Raw genomic sequence first — 27,773 nt, forward strand, 5'->3', positions numbered from 1 at the left:
TCTGCCATATATTTCTGTTATAGCAGTCTCGCATGATGACTCAGCAGATGTTGTTCATTTTAAGAACACTTTCACTGCAGATTTGACAAAACGCAAAGAAGGTACCAATGTCAGATTTCTAGAGATAGCTACAGCACTTGACCCCAACATTTAAGAATCTGACGTGCCTTTCAAAATCTGAGAGGGATGAGAAGTGGAGTATGTTTCAGAAGTCTTAAGAGCAACACTCCAAAACTACATAACCCGAACCACCAAAAAAGAAAATGGACCTTCTCCTGGTGGCATCTGACTCAGATGATGAAAATGAACATGCATCAGCCTGCATTGCTTTGGATTGTATCGAGCAGAACCCATCATCAACATGGACGCATGTCCTCTGGCATGGCGGACAAAGCACAAAGGGATATCATTAGCGCATTTGGCACATAAGTATCTTGCAATGCCAGCTCCGACAGTGGCATGTGAATGCCTGTTCTCACTTTCAGGTGATATTGTAAACAAGCAAGCAGCGTTATCTCCTACAAAAGTAAACAAACTTGTTTGTCTGAGTAATTGGCTGAACAAGAAGTAGGAGTGAGTGGACTTGTAGGCCGTAAGTTTTACATTGTTTTATTTCTGAGTGCAGGATTTTTTTTGGTACTTAATTCTACATTTCTAAATTCAACTTTCATGATAAAGAGATTGCACTACTACAGTATTTGTATTAGGTGAATTGAAAAATACTGTTTCTTTTGTTTCTTTTTTACAGTGCAAATATCTGTAATAAAAATAAATATAAAGCGAGCACTGTACACTTTGTATTCTGTGTTGTAATTGAAATGAATATTTGAAAATGTAGAAAACATACCAAATATTTAAATAAATGGTAATCTATTATTGTAAATCGCTTGACAGCTCTATTAGAAAGTTTGATACCACGATTGAAAGACATAGACTGATCTACAAGGACCTATATCCTTTCCTTCCACCATTTGGCTATCACCTCTTTCTTTCTTTGATGCCTGAACTAGAACTGCTGTTACACAAGGGTTATTCAGTTCAATTTCAGTCCTTGCCAACTCCTTCATTCCTGTCCCTTTTCAGATATTCCTCTCACAAGATACTACTAAAGCAAGAGGCAGATACCCTTCTACAACTTGGTGCAATGGAGAGGGTACCCTCTTCTCCTCAACAACAAGGGGTTTTACTACTATTAATTCCTTATCCTAAAAGGAGGATGGTGTCTCATTCTAGATATCAGATGACTCAACACATTCATCCATCACTTTAGGGTCAAGGCTGGTCTCTCTAGCATTCATAATTCCTTCCCTAGATCCCCAAGATTCGTTCAGAACTCTTGACTTAAGGATGCTTGCTTCCCTCTGTCCAGTCACCCAGCTCACAGAAAGTACCAGTACTTATTTTATTGTGGAACACATGTATTATTAGTTCAGTGTGGTACTGTTCAGTCTTTCCACAGCACCAAGTGTTTTCCAATGCCTGTTATTCATTGCAACTCCTCTGTAAAGTCCCTGATTGACTCTAAGGACTCCACATTCACCCATACCTCAGCAATTAGCTGATTTGAGGCATATCTCCAAAATAGGTCACCGATGCAGTATAACTGGTTCGCCACCTCTTCTTGGTTGGCCTCAGAATCAATCAGGACCCATCCACTCTCACTCCCACTCAAACAATATAATTAACTTCTCAGCTTGGGTCAGCAAGAGCTTATTTCCCAGAGGTCAGATTTTGTACCACACTCCACCAATTCTCAAATCTACACATCTAGGACCCTACCAAATTCATGGCCATGAAAAATGCATCACGGACCATGAAATCTGATTTCCCCTGTGAAATCTGGCTATTGTAGGGGAGACTGTATTTCACAGAGTTGGGCGACCAGAGAGCAGTGGCTGCTGGCCAGGAGCTCAGTTCTGAATGCCGTGTCCCCACCAGCAGCCGTGCAGAAGTGAGAGTGGCATGGTAAGGGGGGTCATCAATTTTTGGGGGGAGGGCAGGGCTGGCTTTACAGGTGGGTGACTGCCCAGGGCGCCATAGTAAGGAGGGTGCCGTGGTCAACCCCCTCAACACACAGCCAGTCCAAGGCCCCTTTAACTACCAAGCACTGGGTTTGAGGGCAGGGATGAGGGCGCCCCGGCTAGGGGCACTAGCTGCTAGTCCTGGACAGGTTGGGGAGGGCTAGGACTTCCTCTTCCTCTGCATGGGCTGCTCCCTCGGCTGGGTCAGACCCATCTCCGGGAATCTTCCTCGGCTGCAGGAAGCTCCACCGCAGCAGGCTGGGATTCCAGCTCTGACGGCAGCGCTGCCTCCAGCAGCAGTGCAACCTCATTTCTGCAACCTCATCTCAAGCTGCTGGCGGTGGCACTGCATTCAGAGCTGGGCACCCGGCCAGCTTTTGCCCTCTGGCCAGCTCTGAAGGCAGCAGCACACAAGTAAGGGTGGCAATGCCATGATCCCTGCAAGATCATTGTGACACCCCCATAACCCCTTTTTGACTCGGGTTCCTCACGGTTACAATACTGTGAAATTTCAGATTTAAATGTCTGAAACCATGTGCATGAAATTTATGATTTTTAAAATCCTATGACCATGAAATTGACCAAAACAGTTTGTGAATTTGGTAGGGCCCTATACATATTCAACCAAGGACTTTGGTGATGTCCCATCTAAGGCTGGTGGACCACATAGCTATCTGCATCTTTAATGCCATGTGCCAGACTTTACCTTCAACCTCTTATGGGGCAGTTAAAAATCAGTTTATCTAACAAGAAAACACAGCATGAATTTACAGGATGTAGTTTCCTTAGAAGCCTTATCCTCTCTTCTCTGGTGGAACGACGCATGAAAAGTATGTCAAGGCATCCTATTCACCTCACCCATCTCCGATCACAGCTCTTGTAGTGGGTGTCGCTAAAAAGGGATGGGGGGCACACCCAGACCACCTTCAGACATAAGGTCTCTGGTTCTTTAACAGACTCACTTACATATAAATGTTCTAGATCTTATAGTCATACATTTACCATGCAGAGCGTTCCTCCCCCCCTCCAAAGGACCACAATTCAAATCCTGACAGACAACACTACAGTGCTGCACTATGTCAAGAGACAAGGGGGAGTGAGATCATCTTTCTCTCCGTCAGGACTATTGTGACTGGTGCATTCAACATCAGATCAATCTTATAGCTGTACATATACCAGGCTTTCAGAATCACCTAGCAGATTAACTCAGCAGAAAGTGCTCATTTAGTCAAGACTGGATTTGTAGGGATTCATTGAAATCAATGGGAATCAGAAGCCTAAATATCTTTGAAGATCTGGACCTCAGTCAAGTCTTCCTAAAAGAGAGTGTTTCTACAAGAGACATTTTTGCCACCAACCTGGAGAAGTATCAAGTTTTAATCCCAACAAGGCATAAACCCAGGCTCATTTTTGGGATACATTCATGATCCAGTGGAACAGAAACCTGATGTCTACGCCTATCAATTCCATTAATTTCCAGAATCCTCAGAAAAGTATGACAGGACAAAGCCCCATTAATACTGTCAGCACCAGTATGGGCACATTAGTTCTGGTACAGAGAACTGATGCATCTATAAGTTCAGCTGCCCATTACTCTTCCAGATTTCTGGACATTGTTTGAGAATCATGGTGTAACCCTACACTCTGGCCCATAGGTACTGACCTCCTGATTTCCCAGGGGGTGCTCGACTCCCCTCCATCCCAGGCCCCACCCCCTCTCCACCCCTTCCTCCAAGGCCACCCCTTCCCGCCCTGTCCCCCAAGGGCACCCCATAGACAACTGGTGCCTCCCCATACTGGGGAGCATGATCTAAAGGGGAGGTCACGTCCCCCTGGGCCAGCCCCCCACACCACTGCACTCTCCCCACTGCATGTTACCTGTGGGGGAATGCTCTGTTCTCCAACTGCACCTTCTCCCTCCCTGCCCCCCGGCACATTCTGCCACTCCCCCCGGAGGGAGGGAACCCAGGCAGGGAGTGGGAGGGAGCCACTTCTAACACCAGCCTCTCCTGGTCACTGCTCTGCTGCCCAACAGCTGCCTGAAAGAGCCTGGCTGGGGAGGAGGTGGGCTTCCATTCCCTGTCCAGGCTTGGCTGCCGGGGATAAGTGAGCTGGAAACTTGCTAGGAGGGGGTGGGGGCACTCTGGCTCACTCACCCCCAGTCCCCAGCACCCGAGCCGAGAGCAGAATCTGCCTCCCCAGCTAGGCTCTCTCAGGCAGCCACCAGTCCACCATGCTGCAGAGCAGCATCCCAAAGGGGCTGATCCCACCCCTTCCACTCCCTGGCATCTGGGGCATGTGTTGCCCAGCACTACCCCCACGCCATTGTGCCCCCTCTCCCCCAGCGCCACCTGCATGCTGCCAAACAGCTGATTGAGGGGGGTGGGAGGTCCTGGGGGGAGAGAGAGAAATTGATCGACGGAGCCCGTCGGTGGCGGGAGGCACTGGAGGAGAGGAGGAGGGGCCCGCCGGTGGGTGCTGAGCACCCACTATTTTTTTCTGTGGGAACCCTAGCCCTGAGGCACCCACAGTTAGTGCCTATGCCCAAGCCCATCACCCACACATCTGACAGCACGGATGCTAGTTGCTTAAGTGCAGTACACAGGAGTCATCCTAGAGAGGTGCAAGATATTTTGACTCAGAGCAAAAAGTCTTCTACAAGGCTAAATGATATAGCCAAATGGCAAGATCTTTCATTTTGGGCTGCTCAGCAACAACTTCAATAGTTGGAGACATCTATTCCTGTTATTCTGGATTATTTTTTCTTAAAACACTGAGGATTTTCCATCAGATCAGAGAGGGTATGTTTAGCTGCAATACATGCCCATCATCATCCAATTTGGGATCACACAGTATTTTTGCACCCACATCTTTTAAATTTCTGAAGTATCTGATCCACATTTCCACTAGAAATATAACCCTGTCACACTAAATTTGATGCTTCTGGCCCTCAGAGAAACCCAATTTGTGTCTATAGCACCATGTTCCTTTTATCATCTTACATGGCTAGTAGGTCTTGTTCACACCCTCACAGTCATACCAACTGCCATTTTTGGGGTCCAGAAGGAATTTTCTCCCAAGTCAGATTGACAGGGACTTTTTTTTGTGTGTGTGTGTGTGCATTCCTCTGCAGCATGGGATATTAGTCACTTGCTAGGATCATCTGGGTACATCTTACCAAATCAATTCCCTGCCACTGCAAGGGTTGCAAGCATTGGTGCACCTCAGTTCCTCCTGTTTTCTGCCTGTAGCACAAATAGTCTCCTGAAGGGTATAGTACCTGAGTCTAATCTAGGCTATTGGGCTCAATTCATGGGTAAGCTGGGTTAGTGGCTTGTGCCACGCAGGTCAGACTAGATCTGTTGGCCCCCTCTTGCTTTACACTCTACTATCAAGAAAACATTTTTGTTGTTTCTCAAAGAAAGAGTGAGATTGAAGTATAATGGCAGGTTTCTCTTACGCTGTATTTCATGAAGAAAAGGCGATTCTAAGACCTCACTCAAAGTTCTTACTCAGTGAGCTCAGACTTTCATCTGATCAGTATATACACCTAATATTCTTTTCCAAACTTCTTTTGACTCCCGCAGAAGCAAAACGTCATATGCCTGACTTGTTGAAAAGACTCTCTTACTACCTACATAGAACTACCTTCACAGAACAAGACCCTTCCAAAAGTCACCTTGGACACATGTAGTGTTTAGGGACTGGTCTAGAGCAGTGGTTCCCAAACTTGTTCTGCCGCCTGTGCAGGAAAGCCCCTGGCGGGCCGGGCCGGTTTGTTTACCTGCCGCGTCCGCAGGGTCAGCTGATCGCGGCTCCCAGTGGCTGCGGTTCGCTGCTCCAGGCCAATGGGAGCTGCTGGAAGCGGCGGCCAATAATGCACCACTTCCAGCAGCTCCCATTGGCCTGCAGCAGCAAATCGCGGCCACTGGGAGCCGCTATTGGCCCACCCTGCGGATGCGGCAGGTAAACCAACTGGCCCGGCCTGCCAGGGGCTTTCCCTCCACAAGTGGCGGAACAAGTTTGGGAACCACTGGTCTAGAGGGCAAGCTATTTTGACCCGCAGACTCTAGAATGCATATCAGATTGTATTAGATCTCCTGGAAACTAAATAAATTAGCTCCTTCTCAGATTAAAGCATACACAGCTAGGGCTCAAGTAACCTTTTTGATGTTTGATGAACACGCCTCTATCAGAAATTTGCAGGGCAGCCACTTGGAATTCAGTACATTTACTCAAAATTACTCTCTAGTTGCAGTTACTAGCTCTGATGCTAGTAGTGCAGCCCTACAGTCTTACCATGGCATCCAACTCCTTAGGGAGACAGCTACTAGCCAATCATATTCAGTGGGATTTAAGTGAGAAAAAAATTCAAAGAAAAAGTCATTAATTTGCCTTACAGTAACTTTAATTCTTCAAGATGTTTTGTCCATATGGATCCCAGGACCTGCCTTTCTTTGCTGCTACTGTGGAATCCTTCTAACTTAGGATTCTGTATTGGTAAAGGAACTAAGTGGCAGTTGGACCCACTCATTTATATCTTCAGGAGAGGTGGGGGCTGGGAGGTGGCGCAGGCCACATCCACGATACTGGTGGCCAAAAGACTGCTCTTACACATGATGTGCGTATACATATATAGCAATATCTAAGTGGCGAAACATCTCAAAGAATCAGAGTTACTGTAAGCAGCCATTTTTTACCTTGAAATGAGCCTGGGAAAGTGAGCTGAATAAGGCTGGGAGCTCCTGGCTTCTTTTCTGGAGGTAAGAAAGAAAGGAGCATAGCAATTCCTAAGCTTCTAGTTCTTTGGGAGCGATGGGAGTAGATCAACTGGAGCAGGTACATTTTTCACAGGAAGGGAAAATCAGATAGGGAACAGAGCAGCTCCTGAGCTGTTGCTAAATTCACAAGTGAGAAGAGAAAAGAAGCCTCTGATTTCCTACTTCTTTAAGGGTAGGGGAACAGAAAGAAAAAGCAAAAGGCCCAATTACTGGAGAAAGAGCTGGGAGCAGAGGGGTCCAGCATACTGGTAGGAACCTTGCACTAATTGACTGGAAGCAGCCCCAGCATTACATGATTTATTGGAAGTAAGTTTAGGTTGCCTCAGCACTGACTGAGGAAAGGTTGACGAGAGGTTAGACTGGGGTTAGCTAAAATGAATCCCCTAGCCTCAACCTATTATCATTTTTCCTAGTCTAGACAAACTGTAAGACAGCCTGGGCCCCTGACAGTTTATAATTGAGATGGTTCCGCCTGTGCACTGTTCACAATTTTTCACCCATTAAAAACCCTAAACAAAACAGATTGGGTTGTAAATATTTAATCCTATCATGAGTGCAGGGGACTGGACTAGATGACCTCTTGAGGTCCCTTACAGTCCTATGATTCTACCTTAAACTTTCGGAATGCACACTAGTTTAACTCACCACTTTAAATGAAAGGAAGTGTCATATCTTTGCTTCTGTGGCCTGGCCCTCATATCTTGTGGCCCTATCTCCTAAACTGAGAAACAGCACAGCCTTGGCTTCTTTAAACTAAGCAGGAGCAAATTCTTGCTAGTTTTTCAAGTTCTTTGACCGGGACCCGAGTGACTTGTGGGGTGGCAGTTTTGTTTTTATTGGACAAGTTAAGTGTCACATTTCAGATCCAACTAAGGGAGCGGGAACAACGTTTTACAGTGCAGGTGCTGAAAGCGGAAACCATGCATTTGGTTTTTATTACTACTTCAAGACAAGGGATGCAGCACCCCTAGTTCCAGCCCCCTGGATGGAAGCAGAAGAAAAGTGCAGTTCTTCTAAGGTCAAAACCACAGCACTCGAACGTACCGACTGTCACACTGAAAGATACAGAAGAACTGCCCCGGCTTATTCCTCCAGAGACTGTAATACCGAGTCCCGCCGTCCTCAGAAAAGGCATCTGCCTCAAACTCCCCCCTCCCCAAGACATGGCTGCTACACCCCATGCCTGGCAATTGCCTCCCCCCGGGGGAGTCGCTCCGCAAAGCCGCCGTCCTTGACCCTCCCAGGAGGCAGTGTCCTCCGCACGTAGAATGCAACACGCGCCCCGCCTCCAGTCCCTGCAGACCCTGCAACGGGGGCGGGCGCAGCCGGTCGGTCCCAGCCCCCGCTATAGCTCAGGCCCAGCGGGAGCTCCCCCCCCCCGTGAACACGCCTCCCGCCCGCTCCCTGTTCCGGCTACCCCTTGGGTCCGCCCCTGCCGGGGACTGCGCCGCCGTCAGGAAGGATCCCAGCGAGGGCTTCCCGCAGCCTGAGGGAGAGTCTCTGGGCGCCTGCGTTACACGAGCAGGAGCGGCTCGCAGACAGCACCAAGCGCCGCCCCGTGACTCACTCGGGAGTGGCGGGGGGACGGGACCGAGCGAGCTGCTAGGCCAGCGCGCCGAGGACAGTCACCGCCCCGGCCGTCGGTGGGCGAGCGGCTCCCCGCGCCAGGCCCCGCCGCCTCCCCGGCCGCCAGCGCCTGCTCGCCGCGCAGAAAAGCGGCTGCCGCTGTCCTCTCGCTTGGGCCCCGTCCCCGCACGTTACTCCCGAGCCGGCGCCTGGGTCCTCAGCTCCCCTCAGCCGGGCATCCTGCCCCGTCCCGGCCGCTGTGCCGGCCTCCTTGACGGCCGAGAACGGCTCCGCACCCGCGGGCCCCACCCTCTTCTCGCGGCCCGCCCTGCCGGCTCCCTCTTCCCACCGTGCCCCCATCCGGCCCCACTGAGCATTTTCCCGTGGGTTGCTTCCTTCCCTGTCCAAGGCAGCCGGGACACCTATGTCATTGCTACGCCCCCTCGCTGAGGCAGGGCAGAGGCTGCACTGCGCACGCGCCCCACGAGAACGCGTGCTCATCAACCGCCTTTCCCTTAACGGCTGGAGCCGCCTCGTTTCTCCTTCCCCACGATTTAAATATGCTAATGAAGGGTCGTCGGGAGTCCTATGGCGGAGCAGGGAGGCGGTCACGTGGCTTGGGGACGTGCCTGTAGGGGGCGGCTCCCGACCTGCCCCGGCTGCCTTAAAAGCGGGCTGCGAGCGAGGAAGCGCCTCAGTTAGAGAGAGAAAGTGCCGGGGTGGGTGGGTTGTGGCTGCCCTGCCTGAAACTTCTGAGTAACATCAACGGGGGGGGGCCAGCAACGGCGGCAGCAGCAGCCGTGCAGCCCTGTCCGCCTTTTCCTCATAAACCAGCCCGTGCAGGGCTCGAGCGGGCCACTCACACAAAGGCGAGCAGGGCAGCTCCCCGGAGCGGGGGGGGGGGGTGGCGCTCCTCCCCGTGCAGAGCACTCACAGCTCCTATTGCCCGCCCGTCCCCCGTGTCCGGCCCCCCCCCCCCCCGCCCCGTGTCCATGTAGCCGCCGGCCCCGCTGCTGCTCCGCACTATGCCCATCTTACTCTTCCTGATAGACACGTCCGCCTCCATGAACCAGCGCACCCATCTGGGCACCACCTATCTGGACATAGCCAAAGGCGCTGTAGAGACTTTCATGAAGGTACCGGCTCTGCCTGCGACAGGCGGCGAGAGGGGGGGGGGTCGCCGTGCCGCCCGGGTGGGGGGGGGGTTGGCGGCGCGGGGCTGGGGAGGGCCCGGCGGGGGCTCGCATGTGGGGCGCCGCTGCTGCTGGCGCCCTCGGGTAACCCTGCGCTTTGTGCCCACAGCTCCGCGCCCGGGACCCCGCCAGCAGAGGAGACAGGTACATGCTGGTCACTTTCGAGGAGCCTCCCCACGCCATCAAGGTAACCCCCGTGAATCGCCCTCCTCCCCCCGGGCCGGGCTGCCCGCCCCTCCCCCGCGCTCCCGGCGGCGCCGCGCAGCTCGCCCCGCACAGGCACACACAGGCTCTGGCGGCGGCGGCGGCGCTGACATCAACATGGCCGACATTTTTCCTGTGCGGTGTGTGAGCAGCAATGGACTGTGGGGGATATTGATTCAAGTTAGGAGAAGTGACAGCAACTCCAGGGCGAGTTCGGCTGCAAGGGGCGGCGAGGAGCGGTACCTGCTTCGGGCCGGGCAGCCTTGGCTGGGCGCTTCCCCCTCGTCGTGCGTGGAGACCCGGAGCCTCCACATGACACATCAGAAGGGAACCTGCTGTAGGTCATTGACCGGCCCCGTCCGCTGCCGTGGACCAGGCTCTGGTTATTCCAATGACCCGCAGTAAGTTGTAGGCTCACTCTTTGCACCGTGGAACCAAACGCTGATATTCTGCTGGGTGCGGGACAAGGGGGCGCGAAGGCTTGGGGGCCTGGGGGGGGGGGGACACACCTTTGAAGCCTTTAGAACAGAAGAGGTTCTTAGTTACTTGTAAGATGAGTGGGTAGTTTGGGGACTATTTTTTAACCACATGCATGCAAGAGAGGAAGACACCATTTTTGTAATCTGTAACAGAAAAGGCTCTCCTTGTACATAGCTAACATCTGAAGGATAAGCATTCTTGCCTTTCTCTTTGCAGGCTGGCTGGAAAGAAAACCATGCAACCTTTATGAATGAATTGAAAAACCTTCAAGCTGAAGGACTTACGACTCTTGGCCAGTCTCTAAGGACAGCTTTTGATTTATTAAACTTAAATAGATTAGTAACTGGCATAGACAACTATGGGCAGGTAGGTTGAATATAAACAGGGGGAAAACCTTTTAAAAAAACCAGATAAACCCTCTCAGAGACCACAAATGATTAGTTGACCAAAATAACTTCTGTTCATGAAATATGAAGTATAAAACATAACAGGGGCTACTGTACAAATAAATAGTGCTTAGACAATTGAGAAACCCATTACTAGGATGTTTTTTGTACCCAGCTTTAATTCAGTTTTTATTTTCTATCAGTCTGAAACTTCAAGTTTTTTTAAACACAAATGTAGGCATTGATTTTTTTTTTTTTTTTCAGTTCACACATGTCAACTTTTGGTATATTTATTATGATTGAGATAATGAAACCTTATATTTCAGCACATTAGCCAATTGCATGCAGGGGTCATGAAGATTTTTTTTCTCTTCCATGTACAGTGGTGTACAATCAGTTGGGTGCACTTTGCGGATTTAGCTTTCCTCTGAAGTACACTTGTTATTAGCCACTGTGAGGACCAAACTATTGGGCTAAATGGAGCAGAGGTTTAATCTTACGTGCCAAATCTTCTTTTGCTCATTAATTAGACCACTACTTTTCGTCTTTGCATACCCCCATATCATTCAATCTGTTTCCCTCATATTAAAGTCCTGAAAAGCTCTGGCTTCGTTGACAGCCTGTATTGGAGCTGGCATCCTTCTGGCTCAGAAGAATTTGAACAGGACTTCTTTTGGAGTATGTCAACATTACCTTTTAATCATCAGTATGGGTCACTGTAGAACAAAGAGGCACTTCTTTACCGTTCTCCCTCAGGTTGAGTGTATGCCCTGGAAACACTCTCAGTTACTCTTGGCCTGAAGAGTAAGAGACTGGAACTATGAATCCAGCCCTAGTTTTGTTTTGCATAATAGTGGAGAGCATTAGTGGAGAGCATTACCAGAGGGTACACATATTAAATGTATATTTTGCACTTGTTTGCCCTGTTAGCCTCACATTTCCCCTTTTTATTTTCTCCTGTGACATAACGCCCTCTGAGAGGAAGAAAGGCTGTTGCTGCTTGTTTCACTAGAAAGTGAAATAAGTTGCTTCAGCCAAATGCTCTGAGGCTGAGCATGTTGTCTCTGTGTTACCATGTTCTACTCGGGTAGAAGGAAAATTCAGATTTCTCACGTTTCACTGTGTTGCACTGCCACTAGACTACCAGTCACCCTAAACATGTTTTTAAATGCAATCCTAGTAATGAAACTTTGAAATGTACGAATTCCACACACACAGCTAATCTCTTTAGTCTGTTTCCATGCGTTGCCCTCTTATACACCTATGTGCATTCACCTGTTTTTCTGCTTTCCTTCATTCCAGTTTTAGTTAGGTCAGCCTTACAAAGTTTTCATGAAAACTTACCATCCCAGGTGCAAAAAAAAAATACCCATATCCTCCCTTTGCCCTAGTTATTGATGATTAATACATCAGTGATATTCATCCATAAAACATTACATGCCCTGGGTGAGTCAGGTATGCTCACTTAGTCTTTTTTTAACAAGGGGGCAATTGAGTTTATGCCATGGCTCTCATTGGCTGGTTACATGTTGAAGAACGAGTGCTTTTTGTTGTCTTTTGAGCATCTGCATTGTTTTCATTTGTGCCTGGTCTGTCTTGTCCTTAGATCTTTGATTCCAGGTCTCTTTCTGATCTCAGAAACACCCGTACTCTTCTAGATATAATAAGTTGATAAACTTTGTTTAGAAGTTATCAGATACTTCATACTGTTCCATGTGTGGTGGACTTAGCAGAAGAAAATGATTTCTGGTACATGCAAATATTCACTCACATGATTAAACAATTTTTTCTGAACTTTTCAGTGTCCTTTACAAAAATAGATGACTGTGTTAAATTGATTTGTTCTGCTAGATCCTGTGCTGCTGAAGTCCCTAGTTCCCATTGTAGCACCACTATCAGACTAGAACTTTTTCATAAATTAAACTAAAATTTCAGCAAAAACAACGAGGAGTCCTTGTGGCGCCTTAGAGACTAACAAATTTATTTGGGCATAAGCTTTCGTGGGCTCACTGGAATTCACTTCTGCGACTGAACTGGTCCTTGAAGTTCACGTTGGCTTATAAGCAGTACATATTGCCGTCCTGTCAACTGACATCAGCAATGGGAAGATCCACCGTCAAATAGCTGTTCTGAAAATAAACATATTAAAATTTACATGTTGCAAAGGACATGGGAATAATTCAGGAAGATAAGTGGTAAGAATACTCAATTGTTGTTGAAATACTGGAGACAGTAGCATACTCCTACTCATCTAATTTTTAAAATGAAACACTTAGGAAAAATTTTTTACACTGATGAGACTGCTTGAATAGCTCAACCAGTCTAGTTTAGCTGTAGCTAAAGCTACTCTTTCTTGGGGTCAGAAGACAGGATGATTTACAAATAAACAAGATCTAATAGGTATTAGAGAAGCTACTGCCTGAAGCATACAAACATTTTTTAATGAAGCATTTGGGAAATTAAATCAGGCTCTCTCTTCCACTAAGTTATTTATCTGTCCCTCCCCCCATTGGATTGGCAAGATTCTAAAATATTTGTTCAGATTCCTTTTGTTCCTAGTACTTGAGTTGTAGAACAAATGTGCTCCTCTTTTCAATACTAATGACTAATTGTCAAACTTATTGAAATTCAGTCTGGTTAAACCATCCAACTTCTGAATTGTTTATCTAAATTGTTAGGACACTTGTTATATCTGACATCTTTTGAAGTTGGCCAGAGTTTACCATCAGCAGACTTCCTGGATCGGACTGATGGCTGAATGTTTGTTCTGAAATTAAACTTGAGGAAAAATCCTGCTGCATATTTCCTTGCATCACCTCTGTTTGGACCTTAATACAAATATCTCAATTCGCTATATGTATTTTGCATTGCATTGGTACCGACTCATGAACAGAGATAATGACAATATTTGAGTTACCACTTGCACAGATGTATTTGATCACATAATTTCACATTTGGATCTTAAAGGGACACAACCTAATTTATTTTTAAAAGTTCCAGTTTCTAATAGAGGAGCTTTTAAACATATCCTGAATTTATAAACCCTTGTTAGAGTTTTTACAAGGATTTTCACGCTCCTTCATTTTTTAAGGATCTTGTTAACAAAGGAGAAACTATCTTGCTATACAGGAGAACAATTGGCCTGACTAGAGGACAAACATTTTTCCTAATGTAAGTTATAATCTAAGGGTTAACTTGCATCTACTGTGGCTAAGTTTTCAGACAGAAATGTGGTTTTTTTTTAAACGTTAGCTGTGTCCCTTTAATTTGTGTAACACTTTTTATTTGATGTTAAGCCACATCTTGTCCTTGCTTGGTTCTAGCAGCATTCGCAAAGTGGAGTAGTTTCGTTCATGTATTTCACTGTCTGAGACTGGTTTTGATAGATGAACTTACGAGGTTTTTAAAGAAAGTGTTAGTCTTTAATATTACCAGTAAAAGGTACTGGTTCTCTTTACCTTACTGTGGATCTTTATTAGGTAAGCTTCAGTAACAAAAACAGCTTAAATGAGAATGTGTAGAATAGAGACACCGTTTAAATACATTGACTTTATACATTTGCTACCTATCACATCACCTTTGTAGCTTTGCTAGCCTAGCTTGCACTTACCTAACTGACTTGTTTTATAACATTTTCTCTCTGATCAGCTTCTCTATCCGTTGTCTACACTAGCCTGAATTGTTAGACCTCTTACTAGTAGACTTTCCTCAATCACCTCTTGCAATACAGTGATGCATCTTGTCACTATGGTTTTTCGTGATTGCTAGATAAATTGTGACTACCTAACTTAGTGATATTTAACTTTATCCATTAATACTAAATGCAGTTTGCTGTAACTGCTTATAGGTTAATACTACTAGTGTTTTGAAGTTGTGGTTAATACTGAAATGGAAAACAGAAGTATGTAACTTGGTAAATAATGCAGCAGAAACGTAAGCAGAGTGGACCATCTAAATACCTATCTTGACAAACTGCAAATTGTTGAATTTGATAGTGAAACCATAAACTATTGAAGCTGTAAGGTATGTAACACCAAAATAGTAAAAGTTAATGCATAAAAATGAAAAGTACAATAGTGCTACAAGATTTAATCTGATGGATCTGTTTTAAGTCACTAAAACTCTGATTCTGTGCAGCCTAGCGCACTTTGTCTTGCACACAGTTATTTCTGTGGTGAGCGTGTCATTACCATGCTCTCTCTTACTGCAGGATCAGTGCAATATGAGGTGCATGCTAAGAGAAAATGTGCTTGTTTAAACAAATATTTTTACAAAGTACTAAGGCAAGAGTGTTTCAAGCTAACAACCTTTTTTGTATAACGTCCTTTTCAAATTTTCACCAGCGTGAAATTTTCTTAGACACCAACACAGTATCTCTACAGATGTACCTTGCTTTTAATCAAGCTTCTAAAGTATGCGGCTGATTCAGTGAAACTGACCCATGAGAGGTGAACTGAATTCCAAGAGCAGACTAAATGTAACAAAAGACAGCCCAGATTACAAATTTCTGAAAGAATATTTTCCTATAATCAAAGTGGACTTTGTCTAAAGTAGAAACTTATTCTTCTTCACACTAAATAACACATTACATGGAATAAAATATAAATTCCATGAAAAATATTACTGTAATACCATGCAACATCTTTGTTCTTGGCAAAGATCTTCCTAATTTTGTTCAGTGATTTCAGGTAGAGCTGGACAAATAGCCATTCTTTATTAGTTTGCAATTTAAAAAGTCAAAAAAATTGAGTTGAACAAAATATTTTGTCAAAATTGAAACATTTTATTTCATTTTTGTCCATTTTTAAATACTTGATTTTTTTAAATTACATTGTTGAGAATTTTTAAATAGAAAGTGGTTTCAAACCAGAAAATCAAAATGTTGCATTCTGAAAATGTTGAAACAAAATGTTCTGAATCTTTTGGAAGTTTTGTTCCGCCTCCCCCCTCCCCCCCAATCAGATTTGAATCTTAAATACATGTAGGCTATTTCAAGCCATTTTGGAATAAGCCAAGGGTTGTAAAGAGATTCATCATCCTGTACATTGTGGGGTTTTGTGCATATAATGGGATGTTTTTAAACAACCCAATTATCCAAATTTTATCCAATCTGCAAGCTTCTCTCAAGTAACCTCATTTTAGATTGATCGCTACTCGAGTGTTTTTTACTTTTTCATTAAAGCTATTTGTAGATGCAAGAGAAATTTTTATTTATTCTGATCATTGGAATGTTTACACAATAAAGCTTGCTTCACCTTGGTCTGCAGAGGATCAGTATTTTTGGCTTAAATATGTGAACTATTACTAATTTGTAGCACTTTTAGATTGTGTAAGAGAGGCATCTTATTTATGCTTGTGGAAAGACTTCATTTTGTCCAAATTGTTGGAATTGTTTCAATCTGTGGCTCCTCACACCTGTGTCACTGAGTAACATAAATTAATATTTGGTAATTGAGCTTCAAGTCACAACCTTGGTCACTTTGGTAAAAGGGGTTGTATATGTATATAATGTCACCATATCTAAACATCTTTTGGGTGAGGTGTTGTAAAGAATGCCTCACCATATCATGTCTTAATTTGCATGTTAGTCTCTAAGGTGCCACAAATACTCCTTTTCATTTTACACTAGTTGTCATGCTGAGTTTGATTTGACTTTTCTTTGAATAGTCACTTAAATAGTAGTATTTGACATTGCAGATTTGTAGGTATTGAGGTTTGTAGTTTTTTGTCATGGAGAGGTGGGTTCTGGCTAGATGTCCTTAAAGCTGCTGGGCTGTTTGAAGGTATGGCAAGTGTCTTTAATGGGCTCCTGGCTTGTGGATTATGTGACCTGGAGCTCATGACTTTGGGTATGGGTAGAGAATGTAGTTATCTTGTCTGCAATACCATGCTTACAAAAAATTAAAATCCTTCAAATATAAATCTCTTGGCATTCAAGAGTGAAAAGTATTGCAGTGGAATGACCTGTGCTTTTGAGAGTACATTCAGATTTGCAACCCAAGTTTAGACGAACATTTCCTGCCTTGTCAGACTTGTACTGCTGCAAAGGCAGTTTCTTTTTTTTTCTCTTTGGTGGTGAAAGAAGCTTGTACTGCTCTAGAGTAACTGCATCTTCTTTTCTCTCCTCTTCCCCCACCTCTTTTTAAAAAAAAAAAAAAAAAAATTTTACTCAGAGCAGCTCTGGAACTCAGTCTAGTGAGAACTTCATCCATTAGGAAGCAGGAACACCACACTTTTAAGGCCTGACAGTTGCAAAAACAACAAGGAGGTTAAATGGTAGCAGTAGGTACACAGACGGATTCTCTGTCCTTCAAAATCTCGCTATTGGAATTGGAACAGTCTACGAAGTAGTGTTCATGTAAACGTATGCAGAGCTGTCAATCAGTAATTGACTCTAGGCTTCTGTTAAAGGCATGGATACAAAATGCTTGGGTGAGTTGGGATCTTTGCCTTTTCATATTTCCATATTGGGTGGTATGCACTGAGCTTGAGTATTTTGCCTTCCAATTATGTATTTTTGGTATAAGGAGTTATTTTCTGATCTCTAGGCATGCCATCCCCTCCACTGCTTTCCTAGAGTAGTTTAGATTTCTGGATACCTCTTTTGTTCCACAGTATCAGTTAGCAGTAAACACCACTGGGAGACCATTGCAAGAAAGCATGCTTAGTTTTAGATCTCTACCCAAAGCTTGGGCCCAACTCAGTGACCTGTTTTTCTCTGGAATGAATGAATGAATGAATATCTAAAGTGGTGACTAGATTTTGAGCCACGTTCATGTATTCTTAAAATCCATTGCCTCATTTATCTAGCCTTAGGCTGCTTAATGTGTTTTTAAAGGAAGTTCTAAAAAGTAAGACTCATTCTAGTAAACAAGGTTGCATGAAGTCTACCTTATTTTCACAGATAGAAAATATTCTTATCATTCTGTTCCATGAGTGGAAATCTTTTATTTAAGGTATTTCCTGATATTCATATATCAGTGAGGCTTTGATCATCTTGAATCTTGAGGCACTTAAGTATGTACTTGTAATTAAAGGAAAAGTGTACCTTGGGATGGACAACTGAATCTCCGGTTGCCTGTCTTTCTCTGCACCCTGTTTCTTGGATATATCAATACTAGTAGTTTTGCCTTTCCACTAACCCATTTGCAAGTCATCAGAGCTAATTGCCATCAGAAAGGCAGGAATATACTGTAGGGAAGGGGGTGGAAAGAAAAATAGCTTTTTGTTTAAGCCTTGACTGGTAAGGCTGCAGTTCAGACCTTTCTTATACCCTGAGTTTAGTGAAATATTTTCTGAGCAAGTGTCAGGTAAGTAAAAGCAAGTTGAATAAAAACAACAAGTATAATTAGGAAGACGCTGAAAAAATTCATATACCTCAAATAAGTGATCTGGATAAATCCTGCTCAGTATTGTGCTTTGTTTGTCCCTCTCCTTGGGGGCTAAGGGGAGGTGCTGCTATTACTTCAGAACTCTCCTGTCCACCATTAAAACTATCACTGTTACCTCTTGTGAAACTTTGTGATTCCAACATTCCATCCCATTCCTCTTCTGTTAAAGATACATTACACAAAATTCTACTTGTTTGAATACTAGTAGGAAGAGAAATTGTACAATGTCTTATTTCACACAGTATTCCCAGATCTGTACAAATTTCCTTTATAGGAACATGTTTCCAATTCAAGCTGTTGCCTTTTGACCTTGTGTTATCTGGGCATGTTCTCAGTTGTTTTCAGCCATTGTTCTGTTATTTATTCAGCAGTCTGAGAACACATTTGGTATGCCTGGCTATTTTAATAACTGGGTGATCCAGGGCCATATCAAGCTGTACATTCTGTATGCAGTGACATGAGAATGGTGGAGTTAATTTTAGTTCTTTCCCTAAAGGGTAGGTCAGTCTTCCTCTCATTTTAAGTATCACAGTTTTTCTTGGGGTAGGTTGAACAGAAGGTGGCCTTTCTAAATGCAATTAGAGCAAATCTTTCCTATATGTCAACAGATCTCTTATTTTAAAGGTAACTTCACCAGTGACAGTTCCATTATTTTTGGTCACCATGTGTAATTTCTCTGTGGCATTTTCAAAGGATACGTGTGTATCAGTAGTCTTAACTTCATACAATCTTATCATAGCTGTGTAAATCATTTTTCTCTGCTATATCCCACCAAAGTTGAAAAGTGTGTAGACGTGTAGATTCTTCACTGTCAAAACATTATATTCAAATTAAATTGGGAAATGTTTAATGAGTTTTGTACTCTGACCTTGGCTCCTGACTGTGCTAGACCCTTAAAAAAATCTACTCTACAGCTATCTCCGTCTCTCTAGGTATGTATATATCCCCCATTACTGTTGTATCTGAGCACCTCACAATCTTTATACTCTCAACACTGCTGTGGGATAGTTAATAGTATAATCCCTATTTTGTAGATGGGAACTGAGGCATAAAGACAGTGACTTGCCCAAGATCACACAAGATGTCTGTGGTGGAGCAGGTCTCTCAACCCAGGTCTCTCAAGTTCTGGACTAGTGTCCTAAATTGAATTATTATTACAAATAAATGGCAAGTCACTAGTATTTAATAGCATGGATATTAATATCAACAAGAATAAATTGAGCCCTTGTGTTTGGGAGCAAGGCAGTAAGACTTTCCTGATTTCGTTTTATGAAAGGTAAAATGCAAATATGTAGTGAGACTCTGGTCCTATCCATGCTACGAGCCCTGACTATTCTAGCTACAGTGGTGGTTCTAAAATGGTTTTCAAGCATGGATTTGGCAGAGCTATATTTGACAAACATCTTCTGAACATGGTGATAACTAACACAGTTACATGGCTTTCAGAGGCTTTCTTAAACAGCTATGCTACTAGAAAGTGTGGTATAGACGCTGTCCCACTTAGTACTATGATTTCCAAATAAATGTGTTCCAAACACGTACTAGTCAGGTTGAAAACATGTTTAGTTGTAACTAACAACTCAAATGTGCTTAAATGCCCTGTTGTCAACAAGACCTTACGTTTTCACCTGAGTCATAAAACTGAATTTTCTGGGCATAAAATAATTTCCTTTACAAGTGTTAAGTTTTTCCTGTGTCCATCCCAGTCATCTTCAATTTACAGTATCTCACAATTGCCTTGATCTGTGAATGGGTTTTCCTTTCTTTGTGGTATGAGTTACTGGTTACTGCTAGAGGCAACATACTAATATCTGTCTGGTGTGGTAACTCCTGTGGAGTGGTCATCTTGAGTTTCCCATATATTATGTGAACAACCATTCCTTGCAGTCAAAGAACTATGTGGAACTCAGCCAGAACAGCAACAGTTGAGGTGAATCTAAGTGACTGACCTTTTTTTTTTTTTCATGTAAATCAAAATTTGCTGTCTAAATGAGCTAGGGTACTAAATATGAGCATCTTCCTAGTCTCTGTTCTTTAATACGTTTGGAGTAGACCTAAAGCATTTGGGTAATAAGTATGTTATATGTAGCTCAAATTCCAGAGGGAAGACCTGGAAGAAAGTGGCTCAAAATCAGCCTTACGGTGGATAACATCACCTCCTAAAAGGCTATGGCTGATGTACATTAGTATACCTTGTTGTTTGTCTCCAGTGAATGATAGCATTATGTAACTATACTGTAATAGTACGTTAGTGCTACACAAGTGGAGTACATACATTACAAAAAAATCAGACAAGATTAAGCATGTACAGAATTGACAGTAATGGGGGTGTTTTTTATATTCTTTTTAAATATCTGCCTAAATATAAAGTAATCAAAATACAGTAACTTCCATCCATGCATTCTTTTTTCCTTTTCTAATCCAATTTCCTTTTCTAGTCCAGTGCCTGGCCAAATTCTCGGCACTGCTGCTGGATGCTTGCTTGAAACTAGTCATGCTTGCTTGTGGAATCTAGCAAGGGCATGATGTTTTGCATCTTTCTTGCCCCTCCACTTAAGCATCTCAAACTGCCTTACAAACATTGACAAATTGAACTCTCAATACTCTGGCTCAGGGTCACACAGGAGTCTTTGGTCCTGTTGAGAATACAAGCTGATCTTCTAACTCCCAGTCCCCTGCCTAACCACAAGACCATCTTTCCTCGTAAAAGCTCAGTTTTTTAACTGATTTTACTGACGTTGTTGGCTCTATCACACGGTATTTAGCTCCACACCTTGCCACCTCTTCTTCTTAGTGGCATTGTTTAGCAATATATTTGTTGGACTCATTTTTATTTATTCACTGTTGTATTAGTGACATTAGTCAACTCCTTTGCATGTCTTTTTTTTTTTAACACACAAGGGTTGTGCAAAAAAAAACCCTTCAAATGGAATCTGTGTTATGTTAACCTAGATGAAAGGAGAGTGATCCGGTTTTTATTTTAATGCACAATTTAAGGGGAATTATTAAGACCTGAATATGGATATCTCTTCTCACCCAATCCTTCTCCATTTCATAGGCACATTTTAAAAAATAATCATAAGTGTGGAAAGAATTATCAACCCAGTAAAACAAAAAGGCTGCAATAATTAAGGATCTGATCTAAAGCCCAGTGAAGCCAATTGTTTTGGATTTGGATCAAGCTCTTTACAGATGTCTTTAAAAGACATGACTAAAACCAGCTTGGCAATCCAAATTCCTTGGGATAGATTTTAAAGGTAAAGCTGCTAATTTTGGAGGGGGGGGAAGGTAATAGGTATTTTTAGTTACACTCTTTATAAAGAGTGTATTATCTAGGCCCAACATTTAAATATGATGATTTTACTTTTTTTTGTACAACAGTTGTAATCAAAACTATAACTAGATAGAAATATGCCTAGATTCTAAATAACTTTAAGTACATTCACTAGGCCACTGAGAAGACCTGGGGGTAGGGAATCCCAATTTCTAAGTGATTACACTAGCATATATGTGTGGGCTTCTCTCTTAATCTGCAACTGGCTATGCATACTTTTTTCTTTTTCATTTTAGTAAGCTAAATTTTTAAGGTAGCTCCTCTCTTCCGACTGCTAGCCATTGGTGTTAATTTTTTGTTAAAAACAAAGTTTTGACCGTTGAAAATACAAATTCCTTTCCCTCTGTTTCTTAGTTTTAAGTCTCATGACATTTGTCACAGCATGATTTCACAGGTTTTCTGGTAACCGTAGTCTAATCAGAAGAAAGAAGTCCTTTGTTTTGGGGTCTTACAAACCTTGATAGTGTCCCTCTAATTCTTATTTAATATGGATTACTTGACGATTGCCTGTTCTCTTCATTCCCTCTGAAGCACCTGGCATTAGCCACTGTCAGAAGACAGGATACTGGGCTAGATAGACCTTTAGTCTGACCCAGTATGGCTGTTATGTAATATGTTTATTGAATTTATTAATGTACTGTGTCGGAAGGATCAAAACATTCAGCTATAAAGTATCTTACAGTTGTGGGATGCATTTTGTTGCTCGGTCGTTTGCCAATTTTCCTCAGACCTGTCAGTGGGAGGAAGAAGGGGGCAACAGCTGTTCCATTTTTTGACCATTTTAGAGTTTCTCTTTGAAAAGTTGTCAGTTGTTTTATATAGTGAATATAGCAACCTTTTCATGAAATTGTCTGTTTCTAAGCATAAAAACTAGGAGAACAAATGCAGTTACTCTAACTGAATGATATATTTCAGTTATGAGTCTGAGTTTGTTTTGATCGGGGATTATCAGAAGTCTCATATTGTACATATGCTCTGCTGTGTAATAGCACTTAGTGACAGGTTTCAGAGTAGCAGCCGTGTTAGTCTGTATTCGCAAAAAGAAAAGGAGTACTTGTGGCACCTTAGAGACTAACAAATTTATTAGAGCATAAGCTTTCGTGAGCTACAGCTCACTTCATCGGATGCATTTGGTGGAAAAAACAGAGGAGAGATTTATATACACACACAGGAACATGAAACAATGGGTTTATCATACACACTGTAAGGAGAGTGATCATTTAAGATAAGCCATCACCAGCAGCAGGGGGGGGGAAGGAGGAAAACCTTCATGGTGACAAGCAAGGTAGGCTAATTCCAGCAGTTAACAAGAATATCAGAGGAACGGTGGGGGGTGGGATGGGGGGGAGAAATACCATGGGGAAATAGTTTTACTTTGTGTAATGACTCATCCATTCCCAGTCTCTATTCAAGCCTAAGTTAATTGTATCCAGTTTGCAAATTAATTCCAATTCAGCAGTCTCTCGTTGGAGTCTGTTTTTGAAGCTTTTTTGCTGAAGGATAGCCACTCTTACGTCTGTAATCGAGTGACCAGAGAGATTGAAGTGTTCTCCAACTGGTTTTTGAATGTTATAATTCTTGACATTATAGCAGAGGGGCATTGCTGGCACATGATGGCATATATCACATTGGTAGATGCGCAGGTGAACGAGCCTCTGATAGTGTGGCTGATGTGATTAGGCCCTATGATGGTATCCCCTGAATAGATATGTGGACAGAGTTGGCAACGGGCTTTGTTGCAAGGATAGGTTCCTGGGTTAGTGGTTCTGTTGTGTGGTGTGTGGTTGCTGGTGAGTATTTGCTTCAGATTGGGGGGCTGTCTGTAAGCAAGGACTGGCCTGTCTCCCAAGATCTGTGAGAGTGATGGGTCGTCCTTCAGGGTAGGTTGTAGATCCTTGATGATGCGTTGGAGAGGTTTTAGTTGGGGGCTGAAGGTGATGGCTAGTGGCGTTCTGTTATTTTCTTTGTTGGGCCTGTCCTGTAGTAGGTGACTTCTGGGTACTCTTCTGGCTCTGTCAATCTGTTTCTTCACTTCACCAGGTGGGTATTGTAGTTGTAGGAATGCATGATGGAGATCTTGTAGGTGTTTGTCTCTGTCTGAGGGGTTGGAGCAAATGCAGTTATATCGTAGAGCTTGGCTGTAGACAATGGATCGAGTGGTATGATCTGGATGAAAGCTAGAGGCATGTAGGTAGGAATAGCGGTCAGTAGGTTTCCGATATAGGGTGGTGTTTATGTGACCATCGCTTATTAGCACCGTAGTGTCCAGGAAGTGGATCTCTTGTGTGGACTGGTCCAGGCTGAGGTTGATGGTGGGATGGAAATTGTTGAAATCATGGTGGAATTCCTCAAGAGCTTCTTTTCCATGGGTCCAGATGATGAAGATGTCATCAATGTAGCGCAAGTAGAGTAGGGGCATTAGAGGACGAGAGCTGAGGAAGCGTTGTTCGAAGTCAGCCATAAAAATGTTGGCATACTGTGGGGCCATGCAGGTACCCATCGCAGTGCCGCTGATTTGAAGGTATACATTGTCCCCAAATGTGAAATAGTTATGGGTGAGGACAAAGTCACAAAGTTCAGCCACCAGGTTTGCCGTGACAGTATTGGGGATACTGTTCCTGACGGCTTGTAGTCCATCTTTGTGTGGAATGTTGGTGTAGAGGGCTTCTACATCCATAGTGGCTAGGATGGTGTTTTTAGGAAGATCACCAATGGATTGTAGTTTCCTCAGGAAGTCAGTGGTGTTTCGAAGATAGCTGGGAGTGCTGGTAACGAAGGGCCTGAGGAGGGAGTCTACATAGCCAGACAATCCTGCTGTCAGGGTGCCAATGCCTGAGATGATGGGGCGTCCAGGATTTCCAGGTTTATGGATCTTGGGTAGCAGATAGAATACCCCAGGTCGGGGTTCTAGGGGTGTGTCTGTGCGGATTTGTTCTTGTGCTTTTTCAGGGAGTTTCTTGAGCAAATGCTGTAGTTTCTTTTGGTAACTCTCAGTGGAATCAGAGGGTAATGGCTTGTAGAAAGTGGTGTTGGAGAGCTGCCTAGTAGTCTCTTGTTCATACTCCGACCTATTCATGATGACGACAGCACCTCCTTTGTCAGCCTTTTTGATTATGATGTCAGAGTTGTTTCTGAGGCTGTGGATGGCACTGTGTTCTGCATGGCTGAGGTTATGGGGTAAGCGATGCTGCTTTTCCACAATTTCAGCTCGTGCACGTCGGCGGAAGCACTCTATGTAGAAATCCAGGCTGCTGTTTTGACCTTCAGGAGGAGTCCACCCAGAATCCTTCTTTTTGTAGTGTTGGCAGGAAGGTCTCTGTGGGTTAATATGTTGGTCAGAGGTGTGTTGGAAATGTTCCTTGAGTCTGAGACATCGAAAATAGGATTCTAGGTCACCACAGAACTGTGTCATGTTCGTGGGGGTGGAGGGGCAAAAGGAGAGGCCCCGAGATAGGACAGATTCTTCTGCTGGGCTAAGAGTATAGTTGGATAGATTAACAATATTGCTGGGTGGGTTACGGGAACCATTGTTGTGGCCCCTTGTGGCATATAGTAGTTTAGATAGCTTAGTGTCCTTTTTCTTTTGTAGAGAAGCAAAGTGTGTGTTGTAAATGGCTTGTCTAGTTTTTGTAAAGTTGAGCCATGAGAAAGTTTGTGTGGAAGGTTGGTTCTTTATGACAGTATCCAGTTTTGAGAGCTCATTCTTAATCTTTCCCTGTTTGCTGTAGAGGATGTTGATTAGGTGGTTCCGCAGTTTCTTTGAGAGTGTGTGGCACAAGCTGTCAGCATAGTCTGTGTGGTATGTAGATTGTAATGGATTTTTTACCTTCAGTCCTTTCGGTATGATGTCCATCTGTTTGCATTTGGAGAGGAAGATGTCTGTCTGTATCTGCGCGAGTTTTTTCATGAAGTTGACAGATTTCCATTCTATACAGCTAAATTCAGTGCCTTGCATAATGACAGGTTTCAGAGTAGCAGCCGTGTTAGTCTGTATTCGCAAAAAGAAAAGGAGTACTTGTGGCACCTTAGAGACTAACAAATTTATTAGAGCATAAGCTTTCGTGAGCTACAGCTCACTTCATCGGATGCATTTGGTGGAAAAAACAGGAGAGATTTATATACACACACAGAGACTATTTCATGTTGTGTGTCACTTTTCACTTATGTATTTAGCACCTTATTGTCCAAAGATTCTAAACTGCACTACAGAATGACTGTACAAACTGCATATACACAAATCATTTAATCTAAACTGTTCTGCAGCCACCTCTAAGGTACAAGATGGCAGCCATCTGAAGCACCCAGTAATTCTCTACCAAAGTAGGCAAAATTTACTGTATGCCATTGACACAAATGGGGAAAATTGTATGTAGGTGGAATGTGTAATTAGCCTAAATTAGTGGGGAAAACGCTTCCAGAACAGGCAGCAAAAATCTCCTCAACCTGCCCCCTTGGGTGCTGGGTGGGGTTGTTCCATTGCTGAGCCCTAGGAGAAGGCCAAGGCTTGTTTCTCCAGCTGCTGCACCACCTCCCTCAGCCGGAATTTTGTGAAGGGTAGTAAGACTAAAGCTCCTACAGTATTTGTGAATGGCTGTCTTGTGATCTACTGGATTGAACAGGGGACTTAAAACTCAGACCACCAGCATTTTATGCCTGATTACTATTGCATCATTTTGACCTTGGAAAAGTCATTTAATTTTTTTTCTTCTGTTAATGCATTGTTTAAACAATGCTTACCTATCTCATATGTGCTTTGAGATCGGTGGATGAAAAGTGCTGTGTAAAATGTGCTCTTGATTAATTTAGGTCCTTGTTTAACTATATGGATGGTCAGCACAGCTCTGGGGATATGTTTATTAACTTGTTTCAGAGTAGCAGCCGTGTTAGTCTGTATTCGCAAAAAGAGAAGTTGTACTTGTGGCACTTAGAGACTAACAAATTTAGTCACCTGAATTCAGGTGCATCCGATGAAGTGAGCTGTAGCTCACGAAAGCTTATGCTCAGATAAATTTGTTAGTCTCTAAGGTGCCACAAGTACAACTTCTCTTTTTTGTTTGTTAATTTGTGCTCCCTCTGCTGGCTAGCTATACAATTACAAAGCAAAATTATAGCATATATGGTCATCGTAGTGATATATTTTTAATTTGATTAGAGGTTTTAAAGAGACATTGTCACCTGATTGACTACTTATATCTTCAAATTATAATTTGTGGTGTTAGGGGATCAATGCTATAATGGAAAGCTTGTCACCGTTAATTTATGATATTTACAGGAGTCACTGATTTTAATAAGACTACTGAAACTTGACGGAAGTACAGAATATGAAAGTCATAAGGACTATCTTAACGTCTCTGTATGGTTTTTTGTTAAATTTCTCGGACTCAGATTAGTGATGTGATCGTGTGACATTGATCTGATCCAAGAAATGATAGATATAAACAAATTTTGTAAGACAGTTGTTGGTGTATCAGAATAACAGTCATTCATTGGCTCGCTGTACTATGTTGATCAGTGTTTGGAGAGCAGAAGTTTGTGAACTTTGTGGCTCTACTAAACAGTATGTAATTTGTTTTGCAAGTCACATGAGAGTATGAAGTGTGTACCTTGTGCTCATACCTCACTTGAGGTTTTTAAATGCAAAATTAGTTAATATAGTAAAGTTAGATAAAACAAAAAGGTTATTGGAGACAGTACTTTACCCATATTATACATATAGTAGAGACAATAGTATTTAGCTTTGCATTCAGTAGCCTAGTCAGTAATTGCAATATTTGGAAATGTGGGAGGGTTAATGTTATCAAATCCTATGAGAACCTTAACGTTGTATTTCCTTTTTATTTTTGCACTTAAATATGCATCCGTTATGTCCTGCTAGTATAATTTTTCTGTCTTTAATTTAAATTTTCCTGAAGATGACTTGTAGACAGAAGTAAAATTGAGTTTGTACTTCTTTTGCTTAATACAAAATGAAGGCCTGAACAAAAAGTAAATGTTGCTTTACATTAGATATGTCTGTCTACCCTTCTCTCTTGGTAAACTGTAGATTACTTAAGACCTAGTAGACCTATTACACATTACTGAGGAAGTGAAACATGATTATTAATTGACAGGATATTATTTTTATTTAGACTTTTTTCTTGTTGATGCCTATCTGACTCAAACAGCCTGCAAACAGTTGGAAGAAAAGATGTCTTAAATATTCAGCATCTCTACCCCCTCAATAATGAGCAGAGGGATTACATATCACATCTGTGGGTTTGACTGTTGAGATATGAAACAAAAACAAGACAAGATTCCACATTGATGGTCACAGTAAACCTAGTTAGATGGGGTAGCCGCCTGGACTCTTTGCCCCTCGATTCGTTAAATCTCTGAGGCTTTTCTATCCCCTTTTGCCTCCAGCCCTTTTCAGTGTTA

General features: G+C 43.2%; 1 protein-coding gene across 8 annotated transcripts in view; it reads left to right on the top strand.

Annotated features, from left to right (window-relative positions):
• The first annotated feature begins 8,248 nt into the window (after positions 1-8,248).
• The window catches only part of INTS6 (integrator complex subunit 6), an 83,255-nt gene continuing 63,730 nt past the window's right edge, over positions 8,249-27,773 (top strand). For 2 of the 8 annotated variants that reach the window (XM_038388109.2, XM_043504478.1), the window contains exons 1-3: positions 8,574-9,504; positions 9,671-9,748; positions 10,462-10,611. In XM_038388109.2, the coding sequence (XP_038244037.1) occupies positions 9,394-9,504; positions 9,671-9,748; positions 10,462-10,611 (339 nt within the window). In that variant the 5' untranslated portion in view covers positions 8,574-9,393. Of the gene's footprint in view, positions 8,446-8,573; positions 9,505-9,670; positions 9,749-9,847; positions 10,167-10,461; positions 10,612-27,773 lie in introns of those variants that run through there. The other 6 variants (XM_043504481.1, XM_043504479.1, XM_043504482.1 and 3 more) reach the window with 6 other exon arrangements.

The sequence above is a fragment of the Dermochelys coriacea genome, chromosome 1, assembly GCF_009764565.3.
Source record: "Dermochelys coriacea isolate rDerCor1 chromosome 1, rDerCor1.pri.v4, whole genome shotgun sequence".
Taxonomy (NCBI): Eukaryota; Metazoa; Chordata; order Testudines; family Dermochelyidae; genus Dermochelys; species Dermochelys coriacea.